The sequence below is a fragment of the Tamandua tetradactyla genome, chromosome 15, assembly GCF_023851605.1.
Source record: "Tamandua tetradactyla isolate mTamTet1 chromosome 15, mTamTet1.pri, whole genome shotgun sequence".
NCBI lineage: Eukaryota > Metazoa > Chordata > Mammalia > Pilosa > Myrmecophagidae > Tamandua > Tamandua tetradactyla.
Window position 1 is genome coordinate 53,867,698 of NC_135341.1, and position 16,135 is coordinate 53,883,832.

General features: G+C 35.6%; 1 protein-coding gene and 1 pseudogene across 4 annotated transcripts in view; one reads left to right on the forward strand and one right to left on the reverse strand.

Moving 5' to 3' along the window:
• Positions 1-16,135, reverse strand: part of PDCD6IP (programmed cell death 6 interacting protein) — a 103,512-nt gene that overhangs the window by 60,194 nt on the left and 27,183 nt on the right. For 3 of the 4 annotated variants that reach the window (XM_077129863.1, XM_077129862.1, XM_077129865.1), the window contains exons 2-5: positions 15,779-15,833; positions 14,249-14,318; positions 2,410-2,537; positions 28-181 (exon numbers count right to left, since the gene is read on the reverse strand). In XM_077129863.1, coding sequence (XP_076985978.1) covers positions 28-181; positions 2,410-2,537; positions 14,249-14,318; positions 15,779-15,833 — 407 coding nt within the window. Of the gene's footprint in view, positions 1-27; positions 182-2,409; positions 2,538-14,248; positions 14,319-14,352; positions 15,757-15,778; positions 15,834-16,135 lie in introns of those variants that run through there. The other variant, XM_077129864.1, reaches the window with a different exon arrangement.
• On the forward strand, positions 3,298-5,204 carry LOC143657761 (arginine-fifty homeobox pseudogene; annotated as a pseudogene).

The following is a 16,135-nucleotide window of genomic DNA, read 5'->3' on the forward strand; positions in this document are numbered from 1 at the left end:
ACAAAATGGAGGACAAATTAGAATTACCTCTTGTAGCTTTTAAAAAAAATACTTCTTGGGCCTGTGCCAGCATAATAAGACTGAGGGTCCCAACAGTATCTGGAGATATGTCCACGGTAGGCTCTCGACTTAAGGCAGATAAAACTGTCTCTTTAATATGTAAAAAGGCACCACTAGCAAACTAGAGGGGAGAGAAAATAATTTCTTTAAAATCTACAGGAACTCAGCAAGACAATTTTCTACTCTTACACACAAAAATCATGTCAAATGCCAACACAAAGAACACTGTATTTTAATTTTCATATTATGCAAAACAGACAAACATATGACCTACAGATCATAAAGGTCTTTTTCAACAAAATTCTACAGTGCAACCCCGTGGGTTTAACAAAGATTAAAAATAAATTACCAGGAAAAAACAAAGCAAATTAATGAGACAAACTGCTTAAGCTTATTTTTAGATACAGTTCCTCAAAATTAACACAAGAATAAAGAAACAGCTAAAACATTATTAAAATGGTTTTAGTATGAAATGCTTTTGCTTTGGTTCCAAACGAACACATCTTTCAAACAATTAAACACACTATAGTCAGGGAAAATCCCTTTGAGGAACATGCTAATGATTTCTATTTGGCCTTCAGAGATGGCGGTGAAATGTTCCCCATCAGATTTTTCCCCCCAATTATATTTGACTGAGATTAACACTAAAATAACTTAATTCTTATGAAACAAATGACATTAAGAAAAAGTCTGTGATTAAAAAGTACCGTGGATTATTTAGGTAAGCTACACAAGATAACTCAAAACTAGGTATATTAAAACAAACATGTTTTCTGCAGTCATGAAGCATTGTAAAACTAGTATATCTACAAGGAGTGATCAGCTGATCTAGTGTGGTAAACTAACAGATTCATAAACTAGAACAGCAAGGGACCAATTCTCTAAATCAGATGAGGAAATGAAGGCCTTGAGATTAAAGAAGTTAACATATAGCACACAGCTTTTTTGGTGGCAAACAGCCAAAACAAAGATCTAGTCTTTTAATACCACCAGTTCTCTTTCCATTACACTAGGTAACCTGCTATGAATACCCATAGAATGAAATGTTTCCTTAATAATTCAGACTGTACTCTAATATCTCATGTGCCAAACATATGAGTTCCAATTAACAGAAAACTAAATAAAATTTTACTTCATTTTCACATTTTAAAATATTTGTCATTTATGGCTACAAAAATAAAGTGTTTCAGGCTTGTCTTCTGTGCCCATCCAAACTGTATGGCAAGTCACAAGTCAGCGAACTTTGTTTGCTAAAAGCATAGTTTCCACCTACTTTCCTAGAACAGCATTCCTCATCTCTCCCCTGAATAATGGGGAAAATAAGACACCACATCTCTGAGACAAGCAAATTCCTGAGCCCTGGAAGGCAGTCCAAAGACCATTCGGAATACCATGAAATTTAGAATTATAACCACTGAAACCCAAATGGACCACTTTATTAACTTCTGACCTTCAACCTCCTCATCTGTAAAATGGTAATGACATTATGTAACCTATATAATGAGGTTTATCCGAGAATGAAATAATGCACATGAAAACACTTTGTAAATTATAAGGTAATATGAATTATGAAAATGATTATATATAAAATATCACTTAGCAATAATCATTTATTATTCCTTAAATTGAAACAAATAAAAACTGAGTAAATAAACAATTGCGACAATATTAGTAAATGATCAGAACCGAAGACACACATTTAGCCAACTTAAGAATATTAAAAATCTGATGACATTTAAATATGATCTCCCCAGAATTCTCAGAGTTAAACTTAGATTTTCTTCCCAGGAGGTCTTAATTTTTGTGACACTAGTGAAATTTTAGGTGTGTTTCACTTTAAGAAAACAATATATAAAAATAACACATAGGGCATAAGGGTAGTTCAGTGGAAGAATTCTTGCCTGCCATGTGGGAGACCCCAGTTCAATTCCTGGCCCATGCACTCATCCCCCACCCCCACAAAAAATTAAACAAATGGTGCTGCAATAACGGGATACCCACAGAGAAAAAGAATGAAATATGACCCCTACCATACAGCATACAAAAAAAATAATAACAATGTACAGAATTTACAAGGGATTTACCAAATATACAGTCTCATACATTTAATCATTTGTTCAACCAACATTTATTGAGCCTTTATTATGTGCCAGGCACTGTGCTAGGTGCTGTGTATAGAAATAGTGTATTTACGGGCTTCAACAGTATGACTCAACTTACTAAAGCATACATGACTTTTCAAGAAAATATCTTTTGTATAAAAAAGCACCTAGAAACCTAAATGCAAATTATGTTTAATTTAATACAATTTAACACCAATCATTACGTTGAAACTACTTTTCTGCATACCTGGTAATGTTTAGCAGCGACTTTCAATCCTTCATCATTATCCAGGTTCTGTTCTGCCGCAATCTGGCTGGCTAAGGCTGCACAATTGAACAACACACAGCTCTTTTCATATCCTAAGCTTGCAAGAGCTGCAAAAAATTGAGAAGGAAAAATTTATCAGATCATTTTTTCTAAAGAAAACAAATGTTTCTTTAGACCGCTAACCATTGGCTCTCACAGAAAAACAGGTTTCCAGACCTATTTTCTCACCTATAAAACATTCCCCCATATTTCTAAGTGATGTACTAGGCAGGAACTGCCTGCAACAACTGTTCTGGGGATCTGGAGGCAAGGAGACCATTGTACAGCATCCAGAAGAGGGGGTGAAAGAAGCTGAAAAACTGGTAAAGAACTGTAAGTAGCTCCCTCCAAGGTGTCTACTGGTGCCCATCCCCCAATCCTGGGGAAGGCCACCTCAGGGTCTGGTCCCTGACTGGCTGTTGTGGGTGGAGAGGGGCATGCAAAGCCTCTTCACCAAGAACAGCAGGGGCACAGACAAGCACTGATCATGGATTTTGGTCAGTGAATTCATATTACTGGGTCCCACCTCTGATCTGAGCTACTCCAACACACCCTAATAACAGATGGTCATGGCTCCCAACAGAAGCTGAGGCAGTAGAGGTTTAAAGACACAGTGCCTCCTAGGGCAAATGGCTGAAGGATGTCATTTGCGAGGCTGACCAGGAAAGTGCAGCTTCAGAGACTTGCAAAAAGGCTTTTGACGTCTTTCCTAACCTCTTTCAAAGGGTCTTTGGAGATGGTCTATACCCCCTACGTGGGTCCCTGGCCCTGTTTTGGCTGGGAATACTGATTTGGGAAAGTCCTCTACGGAGTGACTCTCCTCCCAGAATGTGCCCTCCTAGAGGCAAGGAAAGGTGTGTAAGAAAATGTATAGATGCAAAACAAAAACAAACAGAACAGATCAAGATTCCCAGAGAAAGAACAGATGAAAAGCAACTTTCTCCTGAAAGTGAAACACCTCACAAATAACACAATCTTAAAAATTGTACTACATATCCAAGACAAGATTCAGATGAAGAAGAGCTGAAAAACCTGATCAATTAAACACCAGAAATTCTAAAGGTCTAGAATTTGGCAGATTAAGTGTCAAAGAAGAGCCTTACCACAAAACCAATCAACAATAAAACCCTAGGCAAGAGAAAGAAACTGACCTCCAGAGTAATTCATCAAGATAATCAGATGCCTAGGCATAGCAAAAATTACAAACTGTACTAAGATACAGGAAGATATGGCCCAGTCAACAGAAAAAATTAAAATTTCAGAGGAAACACAGAATTTGGAAAAATTAATCAAAGATGTTTAAAGAAATACCCTAAATCAATTCAGGGAAATGACAGGAGATATAGCCAAATACATAAAGAATATTAAGAAGACACTGGGTGAGCATAAAAAAGAATTGAAAGTATAAAAAACATAACAAATTATGGAAAGAACAGAAGAGATTAAAAATACACTGGAGATATTCAAATACCCCATTCACCATGAGGACATACTGAAGAAACTGCATTTCCAGAGAGAGACAAAGACAAGGATTGAAAATGGACACTTTAAAGAGATTCATGATAGACCTATCAGTGGAGCCCGCTGGTGTCCAGATGGACAGAGGGACCCCTGGGAATTTCCAGCTGCTCTTTTTTCCACATGGGTGATACCAGCATGAAAATGATATCACAAGAATAAGTGGATCACAGCTTTCCATCTCAGATTTCAGGGCGTCTGACGAACAGAATGGCCCAAGAGAATTCCCAGCCTGACCCTTTTGTCAACATAGGTGATTCCTATATGAACTTGATACCATAGTATCCAGCCAATCCTTTACCCTGATGAACAGAATGCTCCTTGAGATTCCCTAGCCAGACCTTTTTATCAATATGCATGAATCAAGTATGTACTTGATACCAAGCATGATCCAGGAAGCATCATGACCATACCTTATTCTACCACAAACAGCATGAAGAACTAGAAACTCTATTCAGCCAGACCACGCTCCCAGATATCCAGAAGGAATTGGCTTTGAAACTCAACGTCATGGTGTCAAGAGTGAAGATTTGGTTCAGGAATCGGCAATTCAAATTGAGGAAGCAGCAGCAGCAACAACAGCAATCACTACAGAAACCAAGCCAGATTTTTCCAGCCAAGGTGAATGTGCCTAACTCATCCAGAACAGGCACCAATCTTTATTCTTTTTATCCTGTGGTTTCACATTCCTACAGCTTTCATCCACCACAGCAATCAGGCACTTCAAATTGGGCATGGGACTCTGCCTTCACCAGGAATCCCACAAGTGACACCCAAATGCAAGATCCACAGTTGGAAATGCTCATGGCCTCAGTTCCTGTTTTGTACTCTGATGCTTATGACATATCACAAATCATGGAATGTACAGTTTTCCTGATGAGGATGAGATATTCAGCTCTTCCTTCAGCTGTCTATATCAGTATCTCTTACCCAAAGGAACAGGATAACACTCCAAGCAACTTCACTGTCCAGCTGTAGGTCTATCCCCAGAGGAAACCTGGTCCAGTAGGACAAGCCAAGGCTTTGAAGCCTACCATATAAGATACAGCCTGGAATTCCAGAACCCCTCCAAGTTAGTAGACTATGGATTTCTATATCAGGGTACTAGTAAAAAAATCAGCCCTTATACAAGTAGGGTCTTCCCAGCCCTTGCACATGTTTCTCTTCTCTCTTCTGTCTTCTTTTTAACTCAGCTATCTGAGTCAGCGTCACTTTGATTTCCTTGGAAATACTGTATACACTAGAACTTTTCCAAGTACAGCTCTGCACCACACAATCAGCCCATAACACTCTCCTTGGGGAAAGGCCTTCCTGGTCCCTCAAGCAGCCAATGGCTCTTGTCAGTGTTTGGGATTTTGGCCCTTCTAATAGATGTGTAGTGGTATCTCATTGTTGTTTTAATTTGCAATTCCCTAATGACAAATGATGCTGATAGTATGCTTACTTTCTATCTGCATATCTTAAGTGATGACTTATTCAGATCTTTTGCCCATTTTAATTTAGTTGGTTGTTCTCTTTTTGTTTACTTTTCAGAGTCTGTGTATACTTCAGATACATGTTTTGAAAATATTTTCTCCAACTCTGTGGCTTATCAAATCTTATCTTAGATAAGAATTTAATAACAAAAAAATAAAAGAACTCCTAAAGCAACAAAAAGTCAAACAACCCAATTTAAAACTGGGCTAAGGACTTGAATAGTCATTTCTCCAAAGAAGACATGCAAATGTCCAATAAGCATGTGAAGGGATATTTGACATAATTATCCATTGGAAAAATGCAAATTAAAACCACAATGATATACCATTTCACACTCACTAGGATGATTATTCTTAAAAAAAGAGAATAACAAATGTTGGCAAGAATGAAGAGAAATTGGAACACTTGTGCATTGCTGGCAGGAATGAAAAATGGTGCAACCACTGTGGAAAACAGTTTTATTATTCCTCAAAAAGTTAAAATAGAATTATCATATGATCTAGCAATTCTACTCCTAGGTATATACCCAAAGCAATTGAAAATAGGGGCTCAGACAGACATTTGTGCACCAGTTTTCATAACAGCTTTATTCACAATAGCCAAAAGGCAGAAACAAATCATGTGTCCATTAACAGACGAATAGATAAAGAGAATAGGGCATATATATAGCATGGAATATTACTCAGACATAAAAAGGAATTAAGTTCTAATACATGCTACAACATGGATGAACTTTGAAAACACTTTAGGACATTAGGACAAATATCCTACTATTGCATTCATATGAGCACATTTTAGAGACAAAGGAGATTAGAGGTTACCAGGGGCTGAGGAGGAAGTGAGGAATGGGGAATTATTATTTAATGGTTACAGACTTCCAATGTGGGGTAATGAAAAATTTTGGTAATGGATGGTCGTGATGGAAGCACTATATTATGACTACAATTAATATCACTGAATTGTACATATTAAAGTGGTTTGAAATGGGGAAAAATACACTAGAAGCAGGGAGGCAATGATGGCACAGTGGCAGAATTCTTGCCTGCCGTGCTAGGACCCGGGTTCGAATGCCAGAGCCTGCCATGCCAAAAAAAAATACACTAGAGGCATACAACAGCAGATGTGAACAGGCAGAAGAAAGAATCAGAAACAATCGAAATCATACATTCAAAAGAACAGATAGAGAAAAGAAAATAAAAAATTGAGCAGTCTCTCTGGGATTTGAGGGATACCACAATATTAACCCACATAGATAACACTGTACGTAATGGTACACTGAATGCTTTCCCTATAAGATCAGGAACAACAAGACAACAATGCCTACTGTCACAACTTGTTACTCGACACGACCTTTTCACTGGCCAGAAACAATTAGTTCTAGCCAGAACAATTAGGTATAAAAAAAAGAAATAAAAAGCATCCAAATTAGAAAGGAAAAAGTAAAACTTGACCTATTTGATAATGACATGATCTTACATGCAAAAATTCCCCAAAAATCCACAATAACGCCAACAGTACTGATAAATGAATTCAGCAAACAGGTGAGGTACAAGATAAACAGGCAAAAATCGGTAGTGATGCCCTGATGAACCCCAGAGTGATTTGATCAGTGACTGGAAAAGTATTTCCTTCGGGGAATGGTAAGAGCGGGGAGAAATTCAACTTCCCCAAGTTGAATTCTTGATATTCTCACAAGCAGTGTGGACAACCAAAGCTATAGGCTGAGCCCCCAGTCTTGGGGTTTGTTCTTATGAAACTTAACCCCACAAAGGATAGGTCAAGTCTACTTAAAATTTAGGCCTAAGAGTCACCCCCAAGAGAGCCTCTTTTGTTGCTCAGATGAGGCCTCTCCAGCCAACATGACGAGCAGTCTCACCACCCTCCCCCTCTCTGTGTGGGATATGACTCCCAGGGGTGTGGACCTTCCTGGCAACGTGGGACAGAGATCCTGGAATGAACTGAGACTCAGCATCAAGGGATTGAGAAAAAACCCTAGAATGAGCTGAGAATTAACATCAAGGGATTGAGAGAACCTTCTCGACCAAAGGGGGGAAGGAAGAGTGAAATGAGATTAAGTGTCAATGGCTGAGAGATTCCAAACAGAGTTGAGAGGTTATCCTGGAGGTTATTCTTACGCATTAAGTAGATATCACCTTGTTGTTCAAGATATAGTGGAGAGCCTGGAGGGAACTGCCTGAATATGTAGAGCTGTGTTCCAGTAGCCATGTTTCTTGATGATGCTTGAACAATGATACAGCTTTCACAATGTGATTCTGTAAATGTGAAAACCTTGTGTCTGATGCTCCTTTTATCTACTATATTAACAAAAGAGTAGAATATATGGAATAAAAATAAATAACAGGGGGAACAAATGTTAAAATAAATTTAGTTTGAAATGCTGGTAGTAAATGAAAGCAAGAGGTAAGGGGTATGGTATGTATAATTTTTTTTCTCTATTATCGTTTTATTTCTTTTTCTGTTGTCTTTTTATTTTTTTCTAAATCGATGCAAATGTTCTAAGAAATGATGAATATCCAACTATGTGATGATATTAAGAATTACTGATTATACAGTAGAATGGAATGATATCTTATTGTTTTGTTTGTTTGTTGTTAACTTTTTTTAATTAATAATAAAAAAAAAAAGCTTCCAGTCAGCAATATTGAAAGAGGAGTGAAGAACTTGGCTTTTCTGGGGTGCACAACAGATTCAGACTGGCACATTTGTGTTTGTTTGTATCTCTGCTTTTCATTAGAGACTTTCCTGCAATGTCTGATAATCCTTGGCTATCCATTCATATTTAAGAGTGAAATAATAAAACCTTAATTGGAAGCTCTACATGGAAAAAAAAATTGGTAGAGTTCCTATATACTCTTAAAGAGCAATGTGAAAGGGAAATCAAGGGGGAAAAATCCATTTACAAGAGCAATTAAAAGAAGCAAAAATCTAAGAATAAGTTGAACCAAAGATGTAAAGGGTTTGTACTGAGAAAACTACAAGCATTGCTAAAAGAAATTAAAAAAAAAAAAAAAAAAACCTAAATAGAAATGCATTTCAAGCAGAGGGCACTGGGTTAAAGGGAAAAGGAGCTTATAATTTTGAGAAGGGTATAATGAACAAGGTGATGGGTAACCCAAGATAAGGATGAAAAAATAAGATCATGTTGAACCCTGTAGGTCATTCTCCAAAAAGGAGAGAAAAAAACTGAAGCGTTTAGAAACGGGAAGAGATTTGATGAAAGTAGTGCGGCTGCTATGTGGAGAATGGACTGGAAAAGAAAGAGATGAATGGAGGCCAGCGAAGTGGTCACTGGAACAGCCCAACCGTGGCTGGCTGGTAGATGATAATGACTCAAAACAGTATGGCAACAGAGATCTAAAAAGTGGCAGATTTACACCCGTTACACTCTATTCTGAGTCACTATCATCTACCAGCCAGCCACGGTGGGCTGTTTTTTTAATAAATCGAGATATAATTCATATATCATGAAACTCACACTTTCGAGGTGTACAATTCAGTGGTTTTCCATATGTTCATGGGGTTGTGCTACCATTACCACTACATAATTCCAGAAATTTTTTCCAAGACTTCTTTGTATAACCTGGATATTAGACTCTTATATGATGTGATTTACAAATATTTTGTCCCATTCGGTGGGTTGTCATTTTACTTTCTGATGGTGTACTTTGAAACATAAAAGTTACTAATTCTTGAAAAAAAAGACTTAAAGAAAATTCTTCAATAATAGACTAGAAGACTAAATATAGTGAAGATGTCAATTCTACCCAGAATGATTTATATATTCAACACAATTCCAATCAAAATTCCAAAGCCTACCTTGTAAAAATGGAAAAGCCAATTACCAAATTCATTTGGAAGCATAAGGACCCAAAAAAACTAAAACATCTTGCAAAAGAAAAATGAAGTTGGACAACTCACACTTTCTGACTTTAAAATATACTACAATAGTACAGTGGCCAAAACAGCATGGTACTGGCACAAGAATAGATTATATCAATGGATGGAATTAAATTGAGAGTTCAGAAATATCTTCTCCCACCTATGGCCAATTGATTTTTGACAAGGCTGCCAAGTCCACTCAACTGGAAAAGAATAGTCTCTTCAACAACTGGTGCTAGGAGAACTGGATATCCATATGCAACAGAACGAAAGAACCCCATCTCATATCTTATCCCAAACTTAAAACGGATTCAAGACCTACATATAAGAACCAGAGTCATAAAATTCCTAGAAAGAAAATGTAGGGAAGCAACTTCAAAATCTTGCAGTAGGCAATGGTTTCCTAGACTTTACACCAAAAGCACAAGCAACAATAGTAGATAATATGGAATCTAGGTAATTAAAAACTTTTGTGCTTCAAAGGACTTTGCCAAGAAAATTAAAAGACAACCTATTCAAATGGAGAAAATATTTAGAAACCACATACCTGATAAGGACTTAATAAAGAAATCCTACAGCTCAACATTAAAAAGACGAACAACCCAATTAAAAAATGACGTTCACAGCAGCATTATTCACAATTGCCAAATAATGGAGGCAAATCAAGTGTCCCTCAACTGATGAATAAACTAAATGTGGTATATATATTTGGTGGAGTATTACTCAGTTGTAAGAAGGAATGAAGTCCTGAGGCCTGCAACAACATGGATAAGCCTGGAGGACATTACATTGAGTGAAATAAGTCATACACAAAAGGACAAATGTTGTATGATCTCACTGGTATGAACTAATTATAATCAGCAGACTCACAGAGTTAAAATCTAGAATATAAGCTGCAAGGAGATAAAATGGGGGTAGAGAATGTAGTACTGATGCTTAATTTGTGCAGAATTTCTATTTAGGTTGATTGTAAATGTTTGGAAATGGACAGTAGTGATGGCAGCACATTATTGTGAGTTTAATTAACAATGCAGAATTATGTTTGTGAATGTGGCTGAAAGAGAAATTTTAGGTGGTGTATATTACTAGAAGGAAAGTTAGTAGATAAAACATGGACTGTGTAACAGTGAACCCTGTTGTGGATGATGGACTTGGTTAATAGTAAAAATATAAGAATGCTCTTTCATGATTTATAACAAATGCATAACACCATTACAAGGTGTTAATAACAGGGTGGTATATGGGGAAAAATATACCTAACGTAAACTGTGAACTAATAGTTAACAGTAATATTTTCCTATTCTTTCATCAATTTTAACAAAGATACCACATTAATGTAAAATATCAACAATAAGGGTCTGTATGGGAACACTGCATTTTTCTTAAAGCAGTTTTATCGAGATATATTCACATATCACACAATCCATCCAAAGTGCAGCATCAACAGCTTGCAGAATAATCAGAGTTGTGCATTCTTCACCACAATCAATTTGAGAAAATTTTCATTACTCCAAAAAAAAAAAAAAAAAAAAGAAAAAAACCATACCCCTTATACCTCCCCGTAACTGACACTTTTCATTGGTGTGGTACAATGTTCCAACTGATAAAAGAATATTAAATATTACTGTTAACTATAGTGCATAGTTTGAAATAAGTATATTCTTTCCCATATTAACACCTTGTAATAGTGACATATATTTGTTCTAATTCATGAAGAACATTCTTTTATTTGTACTATTAACCACAGTCACTGTCCACAACAGGGTTCACTGTGTTGTCGCATGCTTTATCCTCCAGCTTTCCCTCTAGTGACATTCATCACCCTAATCTTTCCCTTTCAACCACAATCAGACACACAGCACAGCACTGTTAATTACAGTGCGTGTTTAGGTAACTAAATTTGTTTATCTCTTTTTTCCTTTATGATTTCTTTTACTATCACTAAACTAAAAAAGTGTTTTATCATCCTTTTTTTAAAAAATAAATATTTAATTCTCCTTTCCTCAAAGGGCTCTTTTTTCTTAATATTCAACTCTATTCTTGGTTTTTATCTGAGCTGTTCTTCTTCAAAATGAAAAATAACTTGATTATAGTTTTTCTAGAATTAAACAATATTGTAAAACACTACGAAAGAAAGTAAATTTAAAAATCACCAAATATCCCACATCCCAGAGGTTAAAAACCAGTAATGTTTTAGTGAATAATTTCATAAATTAACTACATATATGTTTGCAAACATCACTTTTCATAAAGGGACTACTATACTTGAGTTGCTAAACTACAATTCCAGGTAATAGCATTTACACTGGTTCTATACGAATGACGTCGCATGGAGCCAACTCAGAGGCCTCTGGTGTAATCTAATTTAACAGTTCTGATCAGTAACAAACCTTTTAATAATATTCCATGGATATAATTTCACGTGTCAACATATATATGAATTATCCTTCTTAGTATTCTAAAACGGCACAAAAATAAAATGGTACAGTATTCTAATGAATGAGTGATCCATGTTCTAATTAATCAATACACTACTACTGAGGAACACTTAACTTCTGATTGTTGATACTATAAATGACTTGATGAACTATCCCCTACTTTATTTACACTCTTAATTTTTTTGCTTCCCACTTCTTCCAGGAACCTAAATCATTACATCACTGATCTCACTCAAGAATCTTCCAGTTCTCCCACCATCTGCTCCTATACTTGATCTACCAATATACTCAAGCATAACAGCAATAAAAATCCTTTTCTTGACCTTGCCTACCCTTCAGCATAATGCTCCCTTTGTCCTTAAATCTTCACTGCAAAATTTCTGAAACAAACAATCCACATTTGCTGTTTCCATTTCCTTACCTCCCATCCACTCCTCAACCTGATACAATTTGGCCTCTCAGCATGCCCCTACAGAAACTTCTCTCACTGCCAAATCCAGTGGCTTCTCCAACATGACATGTCCTCTGTCATAAAGACTCTGTCAATAGCATTCAAAGCTGGTAGATCATCAAATTCACTTGGTGATATTTTCAAAGATACTAATCCCAATGTCCACCCTCAGACTGTGTCCTACTACATCTGGTATTATCTTTAAAATTTACCTTTCCCCAGGTAATTCTAACATGCAGCCAGGTTTGGGTTTGTGTATCACTTTTGAAATTCTTCCTGCATTCACTTCAATATCCTTATCTTCCCTGATTCTTCCAAGAACTGAAGTTCTTTCTCAACTTCATTCCTGTGAACTTCTTTCTCTATTTCTACTTAATGGTATACTCCTTAGCTCTGGGTTTCTCTCTATAGTCTACCAGAAGCAATAAATTTAATACCATACAATTGTAACTGTTTCCAAATTACTTATTGCTACTTCTTCTGAGCTTTAAACCCCTATTTTCAAGTATCAAGAAATTTCTTCTACCCACATGTAATACAGAAAAGTCAAACTCAACCTACCTAAACTATATCTTCTCTAACCAAGCAAATTTTCTTCTTCCTACTGTATTAGATCTGTAATGTAACAGATCTCTAATATCAACAAGTCAACACCAAGTTATAAATCTCAGAAGCAACCCTCAACTCCTATTCTTCCCTCTTGTAGTCAGCAGATCCAGTCAATTCTACCTCTGAAATCTCTCTCAAATTCATCCCTTTTTCTCTGGCCCACATATACTAGATTCTCTGACTTCACAATCTCTCACCAGCCTCCTAACTCATTTGTCTCCCTCCATCTCTGGAACTAGGTCCTAGATTAATATCCCAGCTTCATTACATCCAAGTCATGGAATCTTAGAAAATCACTTCATCTTCCTACATCAGCATGCTCAACTGGTAATGACAGTACCTTTCCTCATTGGGCTACTGGGAAAATTCAGTAAGATATATAATATATGTAAAGCCCTTTCCCCAGTGCCTAGGTGGAATAAGAGCTCTATAAATGTCAGCTATTAATAGATAAGATAAAGAACTCAAATTCAGGAGTATAACATTTGCAACACTTCACAATCTACTTTCCAATCTCATAACCCTCCATTATCTGAAATTCAATCTATAGTTGCAAGCCATAACAGTAATTATTATATTAATATACAATATATAAAAAGTACTAGATGTAATATTATATGTGCATATCATATATGTATATATTACATGCTATTATTCACGGCAACTAATTCTGAGTACTCTTCTAAACTCTTTACATGTATTCACTCATTTAATCAACACAAGAATCCAATGAGTTAAACAGTATCGCCTGTACTTCATAGATGAGAAAACTGAGGCAGAATGGACAAACTTGCTAAAACTAGTACATTGAAAACCCTTCACACTTAAGCAATTTTCATTAAGAGTTCTACAATGTTATTTTCTACCTGGAAAAAACAAATTCATCCTTTAAGGTCTAATTTAAACATCCCTTGTTTCAATAGGCAGGATTAATTACTTTCTCATCTATGTTCACTAAGTTTATAAGTGTTCACTAAGTATTATAAGACTAATATAATACTTACTACATTTCAGAATGATCAACTGTCTTCCCAACCAGTCTGAGTACAAATGAAAAGGCAGACAGCATCTTATTCATTTTTATATCTAGTACAGTACCTGGAAGGGATAAGCTTTCTAAAAATATTTGGAAATTACATTAAAAGTTGAAGTTAAAAAGAAAATGAAATCTGGGAGGGCCAGCAGAGATCTTGCTGCCAGGCTGGAGACCCAAGTTCATTTCCCGGTGCCAGCCCATGTAAAAAAAAAAAGAAAGAAAGAAACTGAAATCTAAAAAAAAAATTAGTATTCACAAAGAGTCATTAGGAGAACAATTTTTAAAATATAATTCAATACAAAGTGTTTAAACCAAGTTCCCAATCATTTTATTTTTATAAGAGCCACATACCCAATTTTACAGAACCTCCAAAAAGTGAGCCTTTATCAAAAGCATCCTTCCAGGTAAATGTCAAGCAGATCTGGATAGAAAGAGAAAATAGAAAATTATGTTACCTTCGTGAAGGTCATTAAATAGTCTGTTCTCAAGAAAAATCCAAAATGAAAAAAAGGACAAAAGCTTCAACCTATCTAAAACATTTTCTTCTCTAACCAAACAGCTCCTTTTCCTTTTCCAAAACAGTAAATTTGAATGGGGAAAAATATCGGCCTTAGGATATTTCAAATGGCCATTCTGCCTCAATGATTTTACATATATTTTGTTTTCTCCACAAAACACTACCTTATTCATCTTTATAAGAAGAGAGGGCACTCAATAAATGGCTGTCAAGCCGAGAGAAGGAAAGGCAACAAAGTAAATACTTATAGGCTTCCCAGAAGATAAAATTAAAAACAGCTATTCCGTGATGGCAGAAGTAGAAAGCTTACCTTTGGGAAATGGGACAAGACAATACTTTGTTTCTCAATTCGGGTAGTGGTTACACAGGTATATTCACTTCGTAAAGATTCAAGCTACCATGATTTGTTCATTTTTCTGCATGTAAGTTGTATGCTGATACAAAACTTAATAAAAAAAAAAAAACCTGTATCTCACTCTGCTCCACATATGTAAGTTTCCACATACAGTTAAAAAGAACTTACCTTCATTTAAATCATTTATTGCAATCCAATACAAAAAATTTTTTAACTCTGTATTGGGGAAAGTTTCAAACAATCATAAAAGTAGAAGGAATAACATAATGAACCCCAATATATTCTTCAACAGCTTCAACTTTCTGTGCTTCTTGGTTCATCAACCCACCACTCCTCCCAACACCCTAACAGAACATACTTTTTTCCTGGAGTATTTTAAAGGAAATCTCAGACATATTATTTCACCTGCAAAAATGTTAATACAAGAATAGTTAAAAGATTTTTCTTATGCTATTTTAAAATTTACAGGTGCCATACAAATTTAAAACTTTTAACAAGTTACCCAAATAAAACTCTAAGAAATTACCAGCATTTTTAACATTTAATCTTTAAGAGAGTAAAGTTGACGCTGCTATATTGCAACATCTAAACATAACAGCACTGCAACTTTTATATGCAAATGTAAACTTGTGCCAATAATTTTTAAGTATATAAACTGAGACTACTTCTCCCTGAATTACATTTTCCTCTTATTTCTCTATAGGTCTAGAAGGATATATGGTTTATATTAATCCATCAACAAAGCCTGTTCATATAAAATGCAGTACAACACTCTACATAACCCCAGAAGTGACTAAGGAATGCCATAAACAGAATTCAAGGCTATTTTTTCAGAAGGAAATAGATTAAACAGATGGGCCTAAAGTTTCTAATCTCTACAAAATTTATTACAGAAACCCAAAGATAGTGAAGAAGTATCACCTATTTCAATAAAATAACATAGGTGAAAGAAAATGGATGACTTGCCATCACCATATAACTTGAAAATAAATCAAAACCAGTAACTTACCTGATTTTCAGAAAATGGAAATTTGGGTTCAATGGAACAAATCTGATCATAATATCTAAAACACAAAGCAAAATTAATAACTACCAGAGCTAAACATTACATACATTGTTTATGTAAATACAAATATACAAAAATTATTCATGCTTACTTTGAGTGTCCCACAAACCTAATTCTATCAGCTATTTTAAGATTCATGGTAAACCAGGAACTAATACATAAGCAAAGAAAAAACTGCAAACAAAAATTCATACCCACAACCACAAAAAAAAAATTCATCAACGATTTTTGGCTAAAAGCAGAACACCTACCCAGAAAACTAATCTAGTTCTTAAAACAGTTTCTTATTAGGATAACTAC